A 22,960-nucleotide genomic window follows, 5' to 3' on the forward strand; every position below is an offset into this window, starting at 1 on the left:
TTTTTTTCCATATGAAAGAACTTTGTGCCTTTGAGAGAGTGGAATTATTTGGATTATTTGGACATCTGAGGAGCATAATAAAACCTCTGTTCTGAGAGAACTGGCAGGACTGGCACATACCTAAACCCAAGGTGGAGGAAATGCTTGCTGCCCAGTTTGGTCATTGCTTTCCTGGCTGAGTCGTCTAAGTTTCTAGACCCCTCATCGTTCACTGCTACTGACAGGATCATGCCGTTCGCAACTCTGTCCAAATACTGGGCAAGACGTTTGCTTTCCTCTTTTGCTCGGTAGGTATCAAACCTGAAGTGATAAAAAAGACACAAAAAATTTACTTCAGTGAGATCACAGCTCTACAAAGTATTACAGAATTAAATAAAAAGTGCTATAAAGAAATATCCCTTTTGTATTGTTTATAATAATGACATTATCCCATTGCAAAATCACTTCTCTGGGAGGATACCTCACAGGTTTCTATTAAATCAAATTGATTAAGGTCCATTTGACACAATAGCTAGACAATAACACTGTTTGCTTTTTGGTTTTGGAGATGAGTGATCTAGAAAGAATTGTATATACGTGCAGTAGCATTCATTTGAACTAGATGACAAAACATGTTTCTGAACTTGCTGAGAAGCTGTCCCAAACCTGTTTCCAAAGATTCTCAGATCTAAATAGCTGTGAAGACACTCACCGGTCTGAATGGACAACGGCCCCCATCTTTGGGTCAATCACATGGACAATGACACCCCGATGGCCCCAGCTCCTTTCAAAGTAATATCCGCCTTCTTCCATGCCACCAGGATGAAGAGTCTTGTTTAAGAAAGTCCAGGACAGCTTTTTCTTACCATGGATCTCAAGAGTGCCACCCTCACTCACTCCAATATACTTCCGCCCAAAGTAGGGATTGGGCTCGCTGCCGTCATCCGCTCTGCATCACAAAGGGAGGAAAAGATTATCTTATGGATTTGCACAGTAAAGAAGCCTCTGCCCTTCTTTTGTTATGGCCCAAGCGGAGAAGTGCCATGACTAGCAATGCATTTCCTTCAACAAACCCAAGAATCAGTAGCTGCTTACACTCTACAGTAAGTAAATGATTTGAAATGATACTAGCAACTACAAAAGATCAGGAGCAATGTGGAACTCAAATTATATGTTACGTAGGACTGAACAACACATTTATGTTCTTGAATTCCATAGGAAGTTACCATAACAAAAACTTGGTAGATCTAATTTGTTGTTAAATATGAGTTTGGCATCCTTGAAAATCGGAGAGATCCTGTACCAAGCTGCAAGGCATAAACATCTTATCCTTTTTTTTTTTAATCACCTACTTCTCATTCTCATGCAGAAATAAAAGATGCTTAAGAAGGAGAAATCTCAGAATAAATTAAATCTTTAGGCTTTGAGCTTATTGAGGAAAATCCATTAATCAGCCTGAGTGGCTGCAATATACTTGCTGCTTTTTTGGCATGTTCAAGTACAGTAACGTTCATTCCCCAGTAAGATTTGAAATCAAAACCAAAAGTCATATTATTAAAGGCGATTTAAATTGTTTAATAAGCTACTGAACTTTCCACAAAGCACAGATGATAAATGTATCTGATAAAATGCAACTTTAAAGAACATTTTGTTCCCTGTTATGGAAGAGACGTACTGGAAAGTTATAAGATATTCATTGTGCATACATACCTCCCATATAAGATGATAACCACATTGCCTTGGTAAGGGCACATCTCACTGCCAATCCGTAACTCTCCATCATTTTCAATGAGTATGTATCTCGTACGCAAAATGATAGCCTGTACATCATCTTTAATGACCAGTTTTCCTATGTAGAAAAAGTTATGATATTTGCTTTAACACACAGCAGCTCACCAGAGGTTGTGACACCATTGTGCTACACTCAGAACTGGGGTCTCATCTCAATTTTTGAAAAATTCTGCCTTTCCTCCCCAAAACAGCCGTCAGGAGAAATTCTGAAGATTTTACCTATTATTTACTCAGTTCAACTCTTGGAGAATGCAAATAAGATTTATATGGAAGAGAACTCACTCAAAACTGAGACAGAAATTCAGAGTTAACATGAGTAACAGCTATTTGTACTAGCAGTCAGCAGCAACACTATGCCTCTGTCCTTGGAGACAAAGAGGCACATATGTATCTGCCCTGTCCAGAGACCCTGATAACACAAACATTGCATTATTTTATCAGTACAATAATATAACAAAAAATGTTTTTGAAGCAAAACATGGAAGTAATGAGTATACTGAGGTACTTTTGTAAATTCTCCAGAAAGTATGACAAATAATTAATTATGATGGCTAGAGAACTGATAACATCTCAGCTACCACCCACCCTTGTACCAAATTAGAGCTGGCTTTGTCCAGCAGCCAGCCGGTTCCCAGCAAGCAGTAGGAGCCTCTCCCAGCATGAGGCAGAGTGATTTAAATAGCCAAAGGGGAAAACACTCCTCACCCAGCATTGCCAACTTGGGGGCAGTATGTTTTACCTCCATCCCTGATGTGGATTGAGTGGACAGTTGCTGAAGATGAGAGGAGTAGCTTCCTGCCATTGCGGATTTCGATGTGGTTTTCTTGGTTGTGACCTGGGTTCCAGACTTCTAGCTCAGGATCCTTGTCAGGACATGCCACAGCTGCTTCTGCTGGATAAAAGTGAGGAGCAGTTACCTTGTTGTGTTAAGTGCAAGATAGAAAACTCTACATCTGGGCATCTTTAAGCTCCATTCTCAGCACCCCCCTTTTGCTGCTTCCCTGGAACACAGCGATAGCCCAGTGCAGCAGAGTACATGTGTCCTTACCTTACAGTTTAAGCTGCATGGTTGTGTCTGTTTTATTGTTTTCTGGAAGTGTGCAAAAATATGCTATGCTGCTTCCAGAAAACTGCCAGAGAAAAGGCTGGAATTCTGACCTTCTTGGAATTCCAGAGACTCTGTCTGTTCACACACATCTGGACAAAAGTCTTTCACAGGCCCAGGGAAGAGGTTGATGAAAAGTTAAAACAAGAATCGCTCCTAAAAGTGCCACCTGAGGCCTGAAAATCTTTGTAAAAAAAAATATTGAGATATGTTTGTGAACTGTTTTTAGTGGAGATAGGAAGTAAAAGTGCTCAAACTCTCAACAAAGCACCACACACCTGAGAATTACCAGTACATGCAGAAAGAGCAATAGGAATTCCACAAGAGAGACTCCAGCTTCATGAACTTCTTCAGACAGAAGTGATAAGGACTTTGAGTTCCCTCATCTATGTGCACAGGTTTGGTTATAGACTGCAGTGACGTCATAGATAAACTGTGCTCATATCAAGTCCCAGAGTCTCATGTTAAAAATATTTACTTAAGATAAAATATTTCCCTGATATAATCTCACCCAACATGTGAGTTTCACGTCTTATTCTAATCAATAAAACTCACGAGTGCAGAAGTCCCATGTATCATGCATATTTTCTGAGGCTGTAAACCTTTCTAATCCTGGGAAACTGAGGTTAATGGAAGTTTGAACAATGAGCTTTTTGCGATCAGAAAGGCTTGGGAGTTCTGACCAGCTCTCCAGTTTGTATCCTTTATAACTAAACCACCATATGAAAAGTACAGGAACCACAAATCAGTGATGACAGATGTGGGATGCATCCCCTGCCTTCAGCAGAATTTTGGCTCTGTCACTCAGCAAAATTTTTTGTTTGTTTTTACTCCATGGAAAATATTCCTTTCAGTCAATGGCAAGGACTGAAATGTGGATCCATGCAAGGAAACGTGCTGGTGCTGATGCCATTGATGGAGGCTGTTGTGTGTTACCATTGTGAAACTCAGCATATATCTGTAATTCCACAGCAATAGAAACAAAATTATCCACCTGCATTCAGTTTCCTCTCAAATTCCTCTACTAGCTTTGTATCTTAAGAAAACAACAAAATTGGACCAATCACTGCCTTGATGTCTCCAGAGACCAATTAAATACCAATATTAAAGGTGAGCAAGCAACATATGTCTTGGTTCTCTGAGTCAAATACTGATCAGCATCCAGGACCTGATTTTGACATTGCTTGTGCCAGCCAGAAACTGGAAGTGTATTTCACATGTCAGCCACACTTTTTCTCACTTAAAAGGGTTGTTCTGGGTTCCTTCCAGAAGACACACAGAATTATAGTTGAAAACAATAAATATTTCAGGCAGAAAATGGGACTTGTAAACAGATGCTCAGAGATAACTGTCATATACGCTGACAATAAATTCAATTCATTTGCTAATGATGAGACAACAAATAAAACCAAAAGTAGTTGTTCATACGTAGAGTTATAATTTATCAACTAGATTCCAGGAGGTATTTCCAGCTTCCCCTTCTCCTGCAACTGCTTAGGCAATGGGCTGCTTGTAGGGAACAGAAACCGAGGGCATGGATACCTCAGCTTTTCTCTGACCACGTCTGTACTTGGACACTGCAGCAAAATCCTTGCCACCCGCAGCCACAGCTATGAGGACTTGAGGTTTTTTCTTTGTTATTTCTTTGTGATGGTTTGCTAGATTTTGATTTAAGAATGCTTGGCAGAGTCGGAGGGCTTCCTGTGGGTACTTTCACCTGCTGAGAAATTTCACTCTTTGCCACTCCAGCTGCTTTAATTCTGGAATATTGGCAACTCAGAAAAATGCTTTTCTCCTGAGGTTTCACACTTTGTCCTTGGCTTTTCTTACAAGAAATTGGTTTAAAGAGTGAAAAGTTGCTCAAAATACACCAATGATGTCGTTATTTAAAAACAGTGTTACAAATCATGCCCTTTTTCCCTCTGACAGGAGAACTTACCTGTGCTTACAGAAGACACTACTAACAGAAAAGAAACGAGGCTTTCAGCCAGATACTTGGGGGTAGGTAGAGCCATTCTTCACAATTTCTCTGGGTAGATACCTTGGATACCTGCAGACAGAATATCAAGAAAATGTGTCTTTATTTTTTTCTAACTCACGCAAAAATCATTCCCTGCACAAAGCAATATCCAGCTCTATGACATCCCACTTCCACTCCCATTCAGCTCAGTGACTAGCACCTTCGTGCTGCTTAGTGACCGATCCAAGCAGAGCAAGAAGCCAGGGGCAGCTTCTCACCTTTTGGTTTAGGATAAACCCACTTGGGGATCCAAATAGACACTCAGAAAGCAACCACTGAAAGTAACGAAAAAACACCTTAGGAATGCAATATAAACACATAAAGCTTCAAGACTCTCTAGAGCTGAGTATTCACAAGTGCAAAAAAGTGATGAAACACAATGGAGAAGGCGTTTGCAGAGTGACAAATCTGCGAGGAGGAGCATCTTGATGGGACCTTCTTTCCCCCTTACTACTGACACAATTTTTGCAAGTGATTTTAGCACATTCCAGAGCTAAAATCATAGTGAAACTTTCAGACTGAAGCAGGCAGTTTTTCAGATTTCAGATCCAACAAAACATTGTCTGTTTAATCTGCCAGCCTATAATTTTGTTGCAAAACCCAAGATTGCTTTTGAAACCAGTCTACCTAATATTGTTTTATTTCTTCTGTAGGCAAACCCAGGCAAAAACAAACAAGTAGTGACAGGAAAATCTAAGTTAAAATTAACATGATTCTCTCCAACAGGCCTGAGCAATCGATTCTGCAACTCATGGCAACGTACTGACACGTGTGGTCATGCTGAGATATGAAGACCCATTGCTATAGATGTCCAGTGCTCTACTTAAAAGCAGTATTTAAAACTCATGCACTGTCTGTGGAACTGTTAGGTTTTACCATGTAGGCCAACAGTGGTAGAACGTTAAAATCTATTTGTAGCTGCCATGTCACATCACAGTGATGAAATACGATAAATGCATGCATCGCAAAGCTTAGACGCCAAAAAAGCAATCGAAAGAAACTCCAGGGTGCTCCAGTTTCTTCAGGACAAAAACAACAACAAAAAAACCACGTGTTATTTTTCAGATCACTTGTTAATATAAAACAAACAAAAACATGTGAATAAGATATGCAAGAAACCAGAGTTTAGTCTGGAACAAATTTTACAGTGTAGATATGCAGAACATATGTCTGTAGTCTTCTCTTCCTAGAGGTGATGCAGCTTTAAGTACAATGGTACATTCAAAACACATGTAATCCAGTGACTGTATTAAAAACAGCATTTGAACCAAATTTGTCAGGAAACATTCCAGCAGGAAAATGTTTGCTTATTTTGGTATAGTGTAATTGACAGCCATGTGCTTGGTCACAGCATAGACATGGCACAGACTGTCAGGTGCCGAAATGCTGTTAGAGAGCAGTAGAAAAGAGGAATGCACTTAGTAACGCTATAACTTTAAATGATATACATTATCAGAGAGCAATAACATGGCCATGGAATTTGTGCCAGAACCAGGCTGCACGTGTCTGACATTTTAACAGCACTTACCATCAACATACGATAAGCCAGGGCTCTGTTAGAGGAGCACTGTTAGTGGTATGCCCAGAGTACAGCAGTCACCATGAAAATGTCAAGGTTTATTAGCGATTACTACACAGCGTAATCTGCAAATACAATCACTAAATTCTGCTTTAACGACAGAGGAAAGCTGAACGACGGGTCAGATCACAGGATGGATATTGCAGACAAACAGCGGTCCTTATGGTGCAGGCGCAGCTGCACAAAGCCAGATACCCGCTGGTAAGCTCCGGGTCATAAAAATCAGATGATATTCGCAGAAATTAAAAAGAGACTGTATTTTTGACAGTGATGGCATGCATCTGCTTGCCTGTTGCTTTGTAGGAAGTAAAGAAATGGCTTGGCCCTGGCCCATTAAAAACTGCATGCCCTTAGGAGTGTCTCTGCTAGAAGGCGGCGATAGACTTCGCAGTGCACAACAGGAACCTGTGGCAAACTTGTAGGAAAATAACAAATCTGACAGACTTCACTTTTTAGAAAGCTAAGAATGGCACAGTACTTACCACCAGGTTGTGCAAGATGGCTGTTGCTTTTATATCCCCACCTGCTCCCAGGGGGCTGCTTCCCTGATTACATCCATCCTCATCAAGGGAGAGCCAAACAAGCAATCACACACTGAAAATTCTTGTCATGTTTGGAGGCACCCGTTGTACACAAGGCTCCAATATTTTTCTACTGTCTGATCTGCTACAGCTCAAAGAACACCCTGCTTATTTTGTGGCTGCAGCAGGGTGTTTGATTCAGCTTTCCGTGAGCCCAAGTTCATTGCAGTGTTAGTATTAACTGGCACTCAGGTTGGAAAGGCTGGGAGCTGAGAGGGCCAAGGAGAACAGCTTCTGCAGCGAGCGCTGACGCCTCTGATTCAGCTCTGACTAACGTGGTGTCAGTAAAGTGTGGTTTGGAGGACAATCATCTCAGGAATTTTCCGTCAAAAGCCCTCAGCTAAGCATCTTCCCCAGACACAAACAGCGACATGTTTGATTTTACTATGAGAGGAGGAAGGGGTAGTGACTCTTTCCATTAATGTCACCTGCTGGAGGAGGTTCAGGAGCAGCTCTCTGCTGCCAGCCAGCCGGTTCCATAGCTCGCTGCTCAGAGCCGCATGGGAACACAGCGGCTGCACTACATCGCACTTGAACGGGCGCCACGTCGCTGAGTTCAGCTCTGATGTAACCCACTCTGCCAACAAATCTCCCCGCGGATTTGGGCACTCTGAAAGCCTAAAGGCCATGTGAGCGTCCTGCTCAGTCTATCGTCTCTAGTGTTTCTCAGACACCATCTGTGACACCTCTCTTGGGTGAGAAAAGCTCTTTCATCTGGCCATTAAAAGCTGCCTGGCAATGGCCAGAGAGACTCATATCCCTGAATCTGGCAAGGCAGACGTTCTGAAATGATTCCCAGCTGCTGGATCTTTCCAAATAGTGAACAATAGCAGCAGACAATGCTAAAAGTAGATGCAGGAAACCGTTAGTCCCCAGCTGGCTGCTACTGCAGGTGTCAGCAGCGATACTGTACTAGAAAGCGCACTGCGTAGACAGGAATCCCCATCCACATTGCTCCATGCAGTTTTAATGCTGGAGGCAACACAGAGCAGACAGCCCTGGAGGTAAAAAAGTACAAATGAACCAAGGAATTTGGGTTGTTCCAGGCTTTGTGGTAAGGTCCTCTGGACACTCCAATGCCTAGATGGCAGAGCTGAGCCCTCCAGGGTGGCCTCCGCACCTTGCATGGCCAGGGAACAACCAGCCAAGCCTCTGAACAGAATTTTAAGCAAGTAACTGCTGATACGGAGTATTTTACGATACTTTTTAAAATCAGCTTGAGGATGTGTCTTCAACATCTGCTGAAGAGGAGGCTCCTACCTGGTATGTCCACCAGGGCACAACAGGAACATTAACCATTACAAACACAGCAAGGATGGGAGATACACAGCAGATCCCTGATGTCCCTCAAAGAAGATATCAAACAGGAGCAAGAAATCTGCATGCACCCTGACTACTGCTAGAGAGGCCACATACCAAGCAAGGATGTGGAGCCATACCCAGAGAAGCACAAGGAAAGCTCACATGAGCCTGGCTGTCAAAGTCGCCTAGTAGCCCAGTGGGCAGCAGACTCTCTCCTTCCTGATCTGGGCAGCCAGACCTGGGCCCTCAGCCTGCTGTAACCAGAATAAAGGAAACGTGAGCTGATGCTAAGCTTTTCCTGGTTCATTGGCTAGGTCTGAAGAGCTGCTGCATATTTCCTCATCTAAATGCAAAGATGCCAACTTCAGTTTGGCAGCTGATTCTTCAGAAGGAGGAGCTGTTTAATTAGCGCCTCTGCTCCCTCCATGCTGACACTGCACCTCAGCAGCTGTCCTCTCACCCTGATCAAGGAATTTTGCATTTTAACCCCAGCTGGGAAGACAGATTTTATGAGTGTATTTGCCTTTCAAATCTGAGGACATGCCAGCTCTTGCTACAGTGGCATTCCTGTACAAGGGGAGCCTTCACACATGAGCCACAAGCACAGCTAAAGCCTTCAGACAGCCTCACAAGTGAACAAACTCATTTCTAGGGATAACTAATGAAAATGCGTTCCCAGGGCAGCACAGCTGCAAAGCTACTCCTGCCCTTCATCTCGATCTTGTGCTTGCCATGCAGCCATTAACTGCTTGTTTTTGCTGGCAAGTACAGGAGGATGAAATGCAGCAACAAACCTTACTTTTAATGAAATCAATACTTGAGTCAAAAGCATAATGCTCTTTTTTTCCCCAATGAATCAGTTTCTTATCAGTTTATCCCATGTCATTCTGCTCAAATTTTCCATACATAAGTGTCACTTCAAATTCCTGATGTTCATGATGCTTCTGAAAGAGGAGCTGGCATTAAAGGGAGTTTTTACAATGAGTAAATTAAAGACAACTCAGAGGTTTGCAAATTTGTTGCAATATTGGCAAACTATTTTGAGGCAGAAATAAGTGAATATATATATATATATTTAAACCTATGTGTTTTTTTAATTATTAAAAAAAAAATAGTATTAATCTCTTTTGCACAGGCTCACAGACCTTGAAAAGGAAAGGAAGAAATTTTTGGCTTAGCTAAAACAAAATCATTTGCAATTCACAGTGCTCCACCCTTCAGAGCATCACTGACTTCCAGTCTTGCATCCTCTTAAATTGCTCAGCATTTCACTGAACACTCATCCACATCATGAAGTTTTCAGACCATCCAGGTGGTGGGAAGCCGAGCCCCAGCTTCAGAGGCTCAGGATGCACTAACTTTACTGGGTAAAGTTCTTGGTGTACAGCCAAAACAATGCTTTCAGAAGGAGCTAAAGTGTACCCATTGCAAAAATGCTCTGGAAATAACAGGACAGGCGTATGTCCTGAATGCATTAGATGTACCGAGCGTGCCTGCATTAGCTACAGGGCACTCATAGTCCACATGCACTCCAGCATGTAGATGGAGTCTTTCCTGCTCTGGACGTGCCAGGAAGGAATAGGACAGCTCTCCACAAACAAAATAGCCACGCAAAACTTACCCTACAGCTTCACACACACAGGCTTCTGGTACACGCCAAGCTAGCAGCAGACCTTGAAAATTTCATCCTGAATGTCCCAGGGGTCCATGGAGGAACATCTTCTGTGGACCGTTCCTGGCTTTTGAGCCTTTTGATCCTCTCAAAGGGTAAGGAAAGCGTGTGCAGTAGCTTATGAGGATCACAGCATCCTGAATCCTCTTCAAGCAGCCTCTTTTAACTATTCAAATAGCTCCATCAGGATGTAAATATTTTTCTTATTGCTTTTGTGGTACTTTGCTGTTTGCATCTGGCTCACCATGGCTCCACGCCTTCCCCTCCAGGACATTTGCCATTTGCTCTCGTTCTGAAGTGGGAGGAGGAAGAGAGATTTCTCAGGAGTTTAGGCACATTCCTCTCCTTCACCAGGCTTGTCCTTTGCCAGTTGTTTAGTCTCAGGCTGGAGTTAGAGCTCTGCAAAGTTTTATTGGGATCCAGGCTCTGGACCTGTCAGGGATTATCAAATAAATCTCCAAGAAAGTAAAGCCTCACTCTGTAAGTAGTTGTTCCAATGTTGGGCTTAAGCTCACAGCCAAAAACCTCTTGCTTTTCTTCCCCTGCATGGCCTCAGAAATCATAACAATTAGGTACTAATAGTTCAAAAGGACTTCAGAGAACTCCAGGGAGGGTCAGTGCTGGCTGCTTGGGCTCTCATACCACTTGTCTCCACCAGGAGCCTGAGATCCCATTGCTCCCCACGGGGTTTGCTCCAGCCTACTTTCCTGACCAGCATCAATGACTTCTTCACGCTTTCTAGCAAGCCAGAACCTCTCCTCTGGCTGAACCCAACTCCTGCTTCTCCTTCCTGGCATAGAGATGGAGCCACAGTCTCCTCTTCTGCCCACAGGTCTTTCAGATGTCTGCTTCCTTCAAGCCCTGGGCCTGTGGGGAGGTGTGTGATGGCACCTCAGCTGCGAAGCACAGTCCCCACGCTCCCATAAGCCCCAAAGTGACAGAAGGGCTAGCCTTGGAATGCAAGGTTACCACTCTCCCATTGCACTAAATAGTGAGGGAAAGGCCAGTATATTTTTGTAGAAGAGCTGGAAAAAAAACGTCTCTGTTGAGAAAAGGTCTGTGATGCTGCACATATATCTATGGCCATGGATCCATCCATTATAGACATGAAGGAACATCAGCAAATACACACTCACCTGCATATTTGAGCAGTAAAAGTAAAGCTACTGTTTTAGATTTCTCTCTGCTAGTCAAGAACGTTTCCAACTTTTGGAAAACTTGTCCAGCTCCTGTAAAGAATTCTGTGGCAAAGACGTGGTAGTCTGAACTTGCCCTCCCCTTCCTTGCTGTCACCAGGTAACACTGCTTTCAAAGCAAAATGAGAATCCCATCATTTCAACCTACTTTTGTACTTAAATTGTGAGTCATCGGTTTGTCTCTGTTTGCATACTTAGCTCTTTCTTTGTCTTTCATTTCAAAAAGCAAAGAATCTTAGCTACTAATACCAGCAGTAGTTCAACCCTCCATGGGAGCAGAAAGTCAATACAGTCATTGAAGGAGGAATGCAAGATTGTACCCTGCACAGCACATGTTTAATTAAATGTTTGCATCAACTGGACAAATACCATTTCACCAGTCATTAGCTACAGACAAACATTTATAATTCCTTGTTGTTGCCATATATATTCAGATTGATTAGAAGATATTATTGTAAGATTATCACACGCTTACCCATTGATGCAAGCAGATGTCTGTGAGCTCACCTAAAATGCCATAGAAGATCTGTTTCACTGCTAGATGCTGCTACAGTTTCCACGCCAAGTTTCATTTTCATTGCCTATGACACTGAAGAACAGGTTTTTGCCTTTTGAACTTACTGTTTGACACCAAATCATAGACATGGCTCAAACACTTCTCCTCCTTGGGAAGTGCAGTCCACAGGCTTTTCCTATCCGCCCTGTGGGGCACTGTTTGAAAAATAAAACTCTACCATAGCGGGTAAGATGAGAATATATTTATTAATTATAAAATATACAAGTAAACAACATCGGTTTGATACAATCCCATAAAAACAAGAGCAGTTGGGTGACAGCTGCTGGACTTGCCTGGCTGTGGTTACACCAACGATGTTAATCGCAGGGTGCTGCAGCCCCTGCAGAGTTGTGCTCTGAGTGGTTCTGAGAAAAGGCATTATCTGAACATTGATACTCTTTCATCTTCAAGGGAACATAATGCTGTAGAGAAGCAGTTTTCTGATAACGAGCATGATTAAGGACTTTAATCCAGGAGGGCTTGGCTTGTCCTTTATAGCCAAGCATAGCAAAACTCCCTGTAAAACAGACACAACAAGTGTAACCCCCTGGGTGGATCCGTTCACTTATTAGCAGTACAGCATGAACATCATTGGAACTTCTTAGCCTTTTTTTTTTTTTCCCCCTTTGGATTAAAATAACGGAACACTGAAAAGGCAAAAAGAATGATGAAAGAGGGAATAGGGCTTCCAAAGCTGTAACCTCACTGCGTCACAGATCTGCTGGTATTTCAATAAGCTAAGATGGGATCCCAGATGTGAGTTAGAGGGATCTTCTACTCTTTATTTTTTAACCATTGGTACTTTTTCATATTTGACTACATGAAAATGGTTAGGCATTTTGAATCCTTCTTTTATTAGTTTACATCACTTTCTTCCTGTTATGCATAAACTGTTCCCCATGTCAGCTCTGCTCTTGTCCTCTGCTGTCCCAAAGTACAAAGGCATTATGTGTTCTTTGATTTTAATAATAATGTCTTGTGTTTATATTATGCTTTTCATTGCAAAGACTCCCAAGGCTATTTGCAGATGGTTGGATCAAGACTATTCCCGTAAACACTTCTAATTTAAATAAGGTTTTGTAGAACCAGGCAACAAGACCCTAAAATCCTGATCCCACCGAGGTCAAGAGGATTGCTTTGTGCATTATCCCTGGCAGCAGCAATACGTATTTGGGAGAAATACTCCAGCCTGCCCTGAACCACAGCCCCCCGGAGCGGACCACGGCGGCGGCTGAACACAGCCCTGCATGCAGTCGCTTTTGGAGCTGTGAAGTCAAATAGTGCACATACCTGAATCAGCAGGAGAAAGCTCATGAATCTGAACATAATTACCCAGACTGGAACTCAGGGCAGGCATGCAGGTGATCACCCTTGCCCTTAAGAAGAGTAAAACAGGGGCAACGCGGCATCAGCCAACAACAGCTTAATCCCACTGCCAGCCACCAGCACAATGACCCTGACTTCCCAACTGAAGCAGCAGAGAAAGGAAACGGCCACCAAAAGGTGTGGTGGCCCATGATGGGGACTTGTGGTGGCCCTGTGTACTCCTCAGTGTGCTCGAGGAGCAGAGGACCTGAGCTCCCAAAAATGACCTGGAATTGCTGCATCCAAGCGAGCAGTGCAGGTGTTCCAGGGAGCTAAGTTTGACAAAGTAAACAAAAAAGAGTCCTTTTTAATCAAAAAATTCCTTTCAAAAGTATTCAGGGCTTTGATGAAAGAATGAAGCAATGAAGTTCCAGGACAAAGAAATCTCAAAAAAAAAAAAAGAAAACCTCAAATTTTTTGCTTTTGAAAGGATGAAAGATAAAACAGCTTCTCAGGAATCAAACAGGCACCAAAGCGAAGTACTGTCTCTGCTGTAAAGATTATGTTTTTCTCTTCCTGGAATAGTCACAGCAATAAGCTTTGAAAGTAAATTTCAATAAAGCAAAAGCAACAACAACAGCAAAAAAAAGGAGCTGAAAATACAACCAATTCTGCATCTGATTTCTGCTTAAGAGGTTGCAGGTGGAATCTGACTCAAGCTAGCTAGTTATTTTCCTAATTTCCTCATCACTTGAGTCATTTGTCCAAACCTGGACTTCAACAGCCCCCTGTTTTCCAATAGGAAACCCAGCACGATGAAGGCAATATGTGGCTGGCAGCTATGTGCACACTGAGCTTCCACAAGCAGTTCCATCAAATCCATCAAAAACAGAATTCAGGCTGAAAGCTGTTCTGCCAGAAACGAGTGCTGCTTAAAGGCTGCAGTGAGGAGGTGCCTACAAATGTCTTACTATGAAGAGAACAGACTTTGGAATGGAATAGAGCATCAATCAGGATCTGGACAGTGTCATCTGCAATGATTTGCCTACTTTCTTTCTCATTTTTTTTTGCAAATACAGTGAAAACATTTCTAAATGAATGCTCTAAGAGTATAAAAATCCAAAATGACTTGGATTTTCTGGACCAATGATACTGATGGATTTCTTACAGCAATTCAAGGTAAAACTGTAAGTAAGAACTTCCCAAGCCTGGTGATTCACCTTTCTTTTATCCAAGAAAATAAAAAATATTTACCTTCTCTGTGGAAGACAATAGGCTTTGCCGAACCTAACCTTGTAAAAACAGACATTTCAGAGCTCCACACCTTGTCTCCAATATCTCTAGAGCACACAAGAACAAGTGATCTGGAAAGAAGGATAGTAATTACTGCACGACTACAACATATTACTCTTGTTAAGAATCTGCGAGACCAATTAAGAAAAGGACATGATTGCTTAACTTTAAGAACATGCTTAAATCCTTGTGATTTCAATCACATGTAAGCTTACATGTGATACTGTGCAGTCCTGAGACTCTTTAGCCATCTATGCACTGAAAAGCCTGCTTTTAAGTCAAGCGTTTGCCTGGCTGCAATCCTCACAGATGTGCTTTCAGTCCTCAGTGAATTGTACCTGCAATGAATTACAGGCACAACTGGTTGCATTTAGCTGAACGTCCAGCCTTGCAAAAGTACACAAGAAAATCAATACAAATGTACAGTCATCACGTGCATATTTGTCACTTTGTGCACGTTTTATACATGTACATACTTGTGTGCAGAAGTAAAGATGGAATAACTCTGCAGTGTTCTAATCTTTGGTCATGAGCTGCTCAGAAATGTCTTTGGACTGAAAGTCTGTTTTCTGGTTATTTGACCTGCTTCTGTAAGCAGCCAAGAATTTATCTATAAATCTCTGTTGTTCCATGTTTATGTGGCGACACATAAAACCACAAGGAATGTGGAACAGACACAAACAGAGATGATCCAGACCACTGCCAGGACACACTGAAGGTAACAGTCCACAGGCACGCAGGTCTGTTCATTGGCTCGTCCAAAGAAAAGTCCTACTGGAAAATCTGGCACACCTATGATTTTCATCTGTCAGAAGAGGTAAAAACAATCATTAAGGGTAAACAGAAACCAACCCGTTTCAGAAATGGAAAACTGAATCATCAACTGCCAGGAAACTGCTGGACCTTGGGATGTGTACACAGGACTGCAAATGTCATTGCAAGGCCCTTATCTACTCCATATTGGAAAAATGGATTGCTAATTTAGAAGGAATTGACAGTTTTCTAGAAAATCTGTCTCTTTCTGCTCTAATCTGTGCAATCCTGAAAGAGAGGCAGTCCTTCTCTTATTATCTGAGTGATAGTCAGGATTTGTACGTATTCAGTCTTTGCCAGATCCCTTCAGAGCACAGGTTCAGATATGAAAGTAGCTCATTTTTTCTTTCTTTGTCTATCAGCCACAGGCTTCTACGTGAGTTGGGCTTTCAGCACTTTGCTTACCTCTCTTTTATTAGTGTTTGAACATAATCAGTTATTGAATTGGTCACATTTTCCCCAGCAACTGTGTCAAAATGCCGCCTACTCACGACTGCTCCTGAACATGCATCCAGCACCACGAAGAACACCCCAGGGCTATTGAACAGGAGCGTCGTGTCATTTATCTGCAACAAAACACAGAAGTAAGTTTTATGAAGGCAGGCAGTGAGTGATCGTGGAGATTCAGACTATGCTCTCATTTTTCCATAAGAAGGGCATTACAAGCGAGGAAAATATCTAGTGTTTACCGCCTGTAGTTTTCCATATGTAATTAGTGCAGATGAAGTGATATCACTGATAGACCATCAGGGAAGGAGGAAGAAAAGCCATTCGTTCTGAATAGCACTGGGAAGCCCATTGGGGTACCAAAAACATGAAAAATGAGGCCATCGGCATCTTTTGTGTGTTAAAAAAATACACTTGGGAAGCCAAAAATACTGGGAGTAAAATGCTTAGTTCAGCCTTAATACAGATTCTTCTCATGTGGGTGAAATTACTGTCACTTGGCATGGCAGATTTGACCAAAGAGCAGGGGAGAAGTGCTGAGACAGCAGATAGTGGGATAGAAGCCACACGTGGACATTTTTTGCTCCCCAGGGAATGTCAATATAGCAAGATCTCAAAAACAAACTCCTTTTTGGTAGTGCCATCCCTGGGCCTCGAGGGAGTTTAACACACGTGCCTCCTACTCCCCTCGCTTCCTGCAGCAGAGGCTCCTTCTGCAGGTTACAGTTACCAGGATGCCACAATCTCTGCTTTTGGCAAGACGAAGGCTCTAGAGATGTAATAGGGGGTCAGGCAGAGTGAGGAGGAGGCATTTGTCAGCATTTAATATAACTCCACGGCATGTGAACCTAGCTTCTTCATCCTTGCTGACATGATTTCAGTCACACTTCTCCATCCAAGCAGAGGTGTAAAGCATGTGCAGGGATAACCTGACAGCTCCAACTCCTTCAGACGTGAAATGCAGTTATTTTTATCTTATAGTGCAATGCCAGAGAAAGTCAGAAAAACAAGCTTGGTTTTTTCCCTTCAATCCTTTGTAAGCACTGTTTTCTGATGTGCTTTTCTCCCCACATCCTCTATATTAGAGCGGTGGCGTTAATTCTTCTTCTGAGGTGATAAAAAGCCTTTTTTCCCCTTTAGGGCTCAAATCCTCTCTGAATAGAATACGAACTCCCAGTGATTCGAATGGAGCTAATTGTAAAGGAGAACAATGCACTCCTGTCTTCCAGGGGAACTTCCCATTTCCTTCTGCCAAAGTTCAGCAAGGTTTTGCAATAACTTACCTTGGAGATAAAGTTTCTCTCTGTTTAATCACCATTTCAAATGTAGCAAAGCACATACCTTAATGAATGCAGATGTCAAGTGGTTCTGTATGTCTGCCTTGCTGAGGGACTGGATCTGGATTCTTACATACTTGACTGAGGGCGTGCTGGTGATAGCAAGCTGCAATTACATGGAGACAGAGCCTCAAAAAACTGGTTGGCTAACTGGTTTTCATCAGCAGAATGACACCAAGCACCAATGCTCATATCTACAGTTGGTAAGCTTGAAGAATAGTTTCTCAAACTATGACCCTGATTCACAAGTTCTTGCTGTTAAGACAACATTTACCAAAGAATTGTGACAATGGAGGTTGGAAGGGATCTCTGATGGTCACTCTGCCTCTGAATAAGAAGTTGAATATGAGTTTCATATATCCTGCTTGTTTATAACCGAGATGTCGATTTGTATGAGCCTGAAACACTACTACAGGATTTATAGAATTGTAAATGAAAAGAGAACCTAGGTCTGATTTTCCAATTATTCTTATTAAACAGAATTACTTCCCAGTCTGAAATTCAACAGCAATACTGCACTTTGGAATGCAAAGCTAATCCAGTCTGAGCTCTCTCAAGTGTTCTTTTATGCTTATTTGAAAGAAAGAAAAAAAAAAGAGGGGTAGGAAAAAAGATGCTGTGACTACATTCACATGCTTCCAGTTGGGCAATTTCTTTGAGGTTATCTTTGAAGCATAGTACTGAAAACTGCAGAAATTTAGTGTAAAATCCTTCCCTCCACATGTTACACAGTGCAGATTCACAAGCAGCTGTTGCCTACTGATGCATACGTGCTGCATGACCTCAGGTGCTGTAGGAGGGGTGCTCTTACCTGTGGGGCCCCACAAGCCCTGCATGGCACTGCCTGGTGCTGGGACACGGGGCGCTGCGGGGCAGCTGGCTTCTGCAAAAAGGGGTTGGGGACACAGCTCCAGGACCCCCCCGGATACATCTGCGCCATGATTTTGATACGTTCACAGCCTTGCTGGGAGCAGTAACTGTGCCCTTGCCGAGCTTCGTGGGCTTGCAGGTGGACAAATAGGTACCTACAAATGAGAGCAAACAGACTGATCAGAGTCATGAAGTGTTTAGGGGAAAAGCTGAATAGAGGGAGGGTCTTTGTGTGCTAAATAGTATTATCCCTCCCATTTTGTAACACCACTGAAGAACCCTTAGAGTGGTGTAATACAGCACACCTGCAACTTGTACATTCAAAAGGGGTCTGCAAGGACACAAGTAGAGCTTCCCTCTCAACCAAGCATGATGAGACCTGCAGCACTCTCAGCACGTACACCCAAGCCAACTTCCTTCATTGGGCAAGCATCGTGGAGTATGTATCACCTCCAGCACCAGGCGCAGCTGCATCCTGCTAGATGTTCATGCTATTTTGTGCAGAAGGAAACAGGCTTGCTTAGAAATACTGGCATCATCTCCTTTGGCTCCTGCATCTCACGGCCCTGGCCTGCAGGCACAGCTTAGCCCTAGGCATGCACGACAAAACTTCCACGGCAGCCAGATCTTCTGGCCTTGGAGTTCATTTTTTCCTAGCTGTTCAAGTGTGTTTTCAATTGCATCCATTCTGCAGTTCAGGCAGAGGAAATTACATAAACAGCTCAGCTAAGCTTCAGGATCAAAAAGATGCATGAGCTGTAAAGGTTTTTTTTTGTTTGTTTTGTTTTTGTTTTTTTTCTATTTCTTTAAAAACTAAATATTTGTTTCTATTTGTCTGGAAGAAAGAATGAGTAAGCTTGGTCCCTCTCCAAGGATCCAGCATGTGGGGTTAAAAAAAGAAGGGGAAACATCCCACTCATTATGAAATAAAGTCTAAAAAACAACAACAGGAAAAGAAAAAAGCCAGTCCCCTAACTTTTGTACTCTGAGAGGCTAAAAATAGCACTGCTGAATTAAACAGAATGAAAAGGCTGATTCTGCCAGAATTAAGTTGGGTTATGCCCATCAATATGCACGTACCAGGTCCAGACGGCTGCTGGCAGCCAATGGTTCTGCCTCTACAGACCCACATGTGTAACAATTTTCCCCTGCTTTTCAGTAGTAAACAACCTTTTTTTTTTTTTTTTTTTTTACTTTAGTAATTTAGTTAAACGTAACGTTACCCTTACCTACTTAAACCTAAAAAAAAAAAAAAAAACAAAAAAAAGAGAGAGAGAGAAAAGAAAAAAAGGGGGTTTAACTAGTAAACTGTTATTTCACAGTTCCTATCATAAAGAGACCTGGCTATCACCAAGAAGTCTGGTTAATGGGAAAGCATTCTGGGATTTGATTGCTCATATGTTATGGTTGAAAGAATAAATACATCACATCTTATTTTCAGGTTTGGCATTTGTGGATTGATTTCTGAAGTAGCTGCTTAGTCAGGTGAAACATCATGGTTAGACCACAGAACAATTTTTTCGTTCCCAACTGTTTTAGCAAACAGGGAAACATGGTTTCGTAAGATGTTTATTTAAGCAAAGGTGTTCTGGATTCTCTAAAGGCAGTGCGTGACCTCTAGGACTCTCTTCATCCTTTCAAAATAAGAGATGCACTATGGTCAGCCTTCCCTCATGGGAATATGGAGAAGTTGAAATTTCCCGAACTATCTTGCTGCTTGATGCTTGATGTAAGTAGACCTAATCACACCATCCCATAACTCTGCTTTGACCTGAAATCAATGAAAAGACCATGCAAGATGGATGAGACTGAACTTTAACTATGAAATAGGGAAAGGAAGAAGCAGGACCAGAATGAGAAGAACCCCAGAGGCTTGCTGCCTGCTCACTGGGGGTCTCTCATGGGCTCACCCCAGTGCTCTGTCAAAGTAGAAGAGCTCGCCAGTCCCATTGAGAACACTGTCACGGGAAGGAGCCATGAGGTAATGCTTTATGCTGTGCACCATCCCCGTCCGTCGCTGGTAGATATCTTTCACCACGTGGAAGATGGTGTTCCTGGGATAGCAGAGGGCAATGTGCAGCCAGTCTCCTCTGTCATCAAAAAGGAGGAAAGAGAGAAAATGCGCTTAAGGGCTTGAATACAGGAGAGATGGTCTCCAGCCAAGAGCACAATCTTCAGGGGAAAACAAATAAATGTATTTTGAGGTTTTCTTCCTCCTTTAACCAGAAAAAAGTACACCCAAATCCTCTGTGCCAAAGAAAATCAGGTTTTTTTCCTTTGTCTGGAAACAACGGCTGTTTATACAAAGGTCTGATCCAGAGACCCAAGTTGACCTCAAAGGACTTTGAGTCAGGTGCCAGGATGGCATAAAAGAAGAGATTTTCTCTTCCTTGCTCATAGGGCCGAGGCACAACCAGTCACATACCCACTCACATCTCCAGAGGCTGCCAGGGCTCAGTTTTGTTCATCTGGAGCTGCTGCAGGAGAGGGAACCAGCACTGAGCAGACGTTTCACCGGGGGCACTGGTTCAGGAATTAGAAAGTAATCTCTGACTTGAACCAGAGCCATAGCCTTAAGAGATCTGCTTCCTCCACTTTACGGCAAAGTTTATGATCAGGGTTTCCATTAAAATCTCCTTCTCCCTTGCTCTTTCTTCAGTGTCAGTTTAAAATAACTAAGGGTAAAGTTAAACGGTCTTTTAACACTTGGCCACCACAGTGTTAGCATGCATATTTGCAACTAATTGTCCCCATGGCTTTCCTTTATCCTGTGACCTCGTTGCCACCTCACAGAGAGAAAATCTGCCTCAAAACTCCATTTTTTTCTTTCTGCTTGGAGGCAAAAGATGCAGTCACAGCACAATTCAGATGCTGATGGCTACAATCTTTCACAAAACCAAAGACCCTTCCCGACTGCAGGATGCACTAGTACCGGGAAAAGCAGAAAGTCACAAGATGTTTACTCTTGAAAAGAAAAACTGAATAACAAGACTATTTGTGTATTTTTTTTTTTTTTCCCAGCCTCTGAAGTGGCTCAGTGCACCACATGCAGGTACCTGACCAATTACTGTGGTTTGCTTTCCTTCTATTTCCAAAACCACCGAGGCTGTAAATGTAATTACCTGGCTTCCTGGTTAAAATGCGAAAATACTAATTTGGTCTGAAGACAGACAGTTACCACCATCAACAGCTGCTTTTCAGGGCCCTGTGAAACTGAGGAAGGCAAAGTTTCTCCGCTAAGATGATCTGCCACCCATTCTGGTCTGCAGAGCACTAAGGAGTGCAGACAACAAAATCTGGGAGCCTGCATGCCTAGACTTTTACTTTGCATTAGATGTGGACTATATAATAGCAAAGCTGCTTCAGACATTTTCTGGTTTTCTCATTAGAGCTGAACAAAACTGCAGTACTGAAGAGGGGACAGGCTGTTCTAGAATAATAAATCAAAGCCATACACAAAGACCCATCAGCTTATGCCAGATACTACCCTCTAGATTTTAACCAACTCCAGCTGTGTCATAACATAGGACAGCTAGAAAATGGATATATTTTCAGATGATTTGGCCTTTGACTAGAGGAAATGAAAGAAATGCACCAGAGCCATGTTAGTGGGATATTTCTGGGACAGAGTCCCAAGACATTTGGCTGTTTCATAAGGGTAATTTGCATTGCATTAGCACATTTCATCCCCTGAAGACACCACCAAAAAATGGCCTTGTCATCTCCTTCAGATGTTGGGAACCAGCCTTGGTGCCATGTTGTGCTGACTGTCACCTCCCCAGAGAACAGAAAAGGCACCAGGAAAGGAAATTGGAGTTGGTGAAAAAAAAAAAGAAAGAAAATCATGAAAAAAACCACAGCTGTGACTGTCTTGAGTCACTGGGCTACTTGGGAATCTGAGTGCAATGAGAGCCTATTGTGCACATGAGCAGGCTGAGCCAAACTCTGAAATAAACCGTATCATGATTGAGAAGATGAAATGGAAGGCACCTAACTGGGAGTTTGTGAGAGAAGAGAAGGAAATAAGTACATTCCCACAACAAAGGTCTTGGGAAGAGATGTGAGAAGGGAAGGTATTTAAAGTTATCCTTTAAGTAAATGTTGGAAAGAATAAGGTGTTTATTTTCTGTTTAATTTCATGGTATTTTAACAGCTTCCTATTTAGTTCTTTGCTTTGGCTTTGGCTCTTCAGCTTGTACAGAAGCTGCTGTAAACTCTCCCAAATGCCTGGTTGTACAGCAAAAGCAAAGCACAGAGCATTGCTGTGGGATGCCCTCAGGACATGGGTGAAATGTCTTTTTCTGCACTGCCAAAAGTGAATGAGAAATGCAACCTCAGGCTAGAAGAGGCAATCAGGCATGAGATGTCTTGGACTCAAAGGAAAGCAGATGTGCGTGTGCCTCCCTCAGCCACAGCACTGGCCACAGAGACCTCCTGGCTGGGTCTCCAGTGCAGGAAGACTGTCTCTTTTTCAGGGAGGTCAATGAATTATGACACCTCCTCTATTTCTCTGCTTCAAACTCTCCATTCTGTCGTGTTTTCTCACTGCTACTCTGAGGAGGAGATTGGCAGGCAGAATCAGAAACATTTGAGCTAGTAATATCCTGTAGGGCAGAAGCCCTTGTTCTGCTGCAGTGGTCGCCTGCTCATCAGCTGGGATCCTTGCAGGTGTCCTGAGGACACGCTCTGCACAAGCAAGAAGAAATGCCTGTTTGGGAAAGGACATTTCCACATGCATGAAGATCAGCAGAAAAAAAAGTCATTTAAAATTCGAGGGACAGAAGTCATACTACTGATACAGAAAATGCTGTCTGAGGTAGCAATGCATTGGGCTTTTCTTCTACTTTCATTCTTATGGGAATCTTGCAAAAAAAATAAAAATAAAAATACACTCAGATGGAAAGTCTGACTTTGAAATTAGCTATCGGTATAAATGAAAGGCAGATAGACACGTGTAGGAAACTAGCTTGAGATATTTAAGATGCTTTCATCACAAAACTATATGTAAGCATATTCATAATTTTTTTAGTGATAAAGTTCAGTTCATTTTAAAAGTAAGGAACAGTATTTTTTTTTCATTCCTGTTTTTAATCAAGCCAGTATTTTCCTGTTGT

The 22,960-nt window shown here is 42.5% G+C and overlaps 2 protein-coding genes across 3 annotated transcripts in view; both read right to left on the minus strand.

Annotated features, from left to right (window-relative positions):
• Window positions 1–14,417, minus strand: part of CEMIP (cell migration inducing hyaluronidase 1) — a 61,875-nt gene extending 47,458 nt beyond the window's left edge. The window contains exons 1-6 of one of the 2 annotated variants that reach the window (XM_010717463.3): window positions 14,341–14,417; window positions 4,815–4,925; window positions 2,510–2,659; window positions 1,690–1,828; window positions 692–928; window positions 121–300 (exon numbers count right to left, since the gene is read on the minus strand). In XM_010717463.3, the coding sequence (XP_010715765.1) occupies window positions 121–300; window positions 692–928; window positions 1,690–1,828; window positions 2,510–2,659; window positions 4,815–4,890 (782 nt within the window). In that variant the 5' untranslated portion in view covers window positions 4,891–4,925; window positions 14,341–14,417. Of the gene's footprint in view, window positions 1–120; window positions 301–691; window positions 929–1,689; window positions 1,829–2,509; window positions 2,663–4,814; window positions 4,926–14,340 lie in introns of both variants that reach the window. The other variant, XM_010717462.2, reaches the window with a different exon arrangement.
• LOC100544508 (cell surface hyaluronidase-like) overlaps window positions 11,969–22,960 on the minus strand; it is a gene marked incomplete at its 5' end in the record, with an annotated part of 41,349 nt that continues 30,357 nt past the window's right edge. Inside the window, 7 exons of the mRNA XM_019619282.1 lie at window positions 11,969–12,298; window positions 14,341–14,450; window positions 14,595–14,717; window positions 15,598–15,758; window positions 16,981–17,082; window positions 17,788–18,001; window positions 19,757–19,936. Of these exons, the coding sequence (XP_019474827.1) occupies window positions 12,099–12,298; window positions 14,341–14,450; window positions 14,595–14,717; window positions 15,598–15,758; window positions 16,981–17,082; window positions 17,788–18,001; window positions 19,757–19,936 (1,090 nt within the window). The remainder of the gene's footprint in view (window positions 12,299–14,340; window positions 14,451–14,594; window positions 14,718–15,597; window positions 15,759–16,980; window positions 17,083–17,787; window positions 18,002–19,756; window positions 19,937–22,960) is intronic.

The sequence above is a fragment of the Meleagris gallopavo genome, chromosome 12, assembly GCF_000146605.3.
Source record: "Meleagris gallopavo isolate NT-WF06-2002-E0010 breed Aviagen turkey brand Nicholas breeding stock chromosome 12, Turkey_5.1, whole genome shotgun sequence".
NCBI lineage: Eukaryota > Metazoa > Chordata > Aves > Galliformes > Phasianidae > Meleagris > Meleagris gallopavo.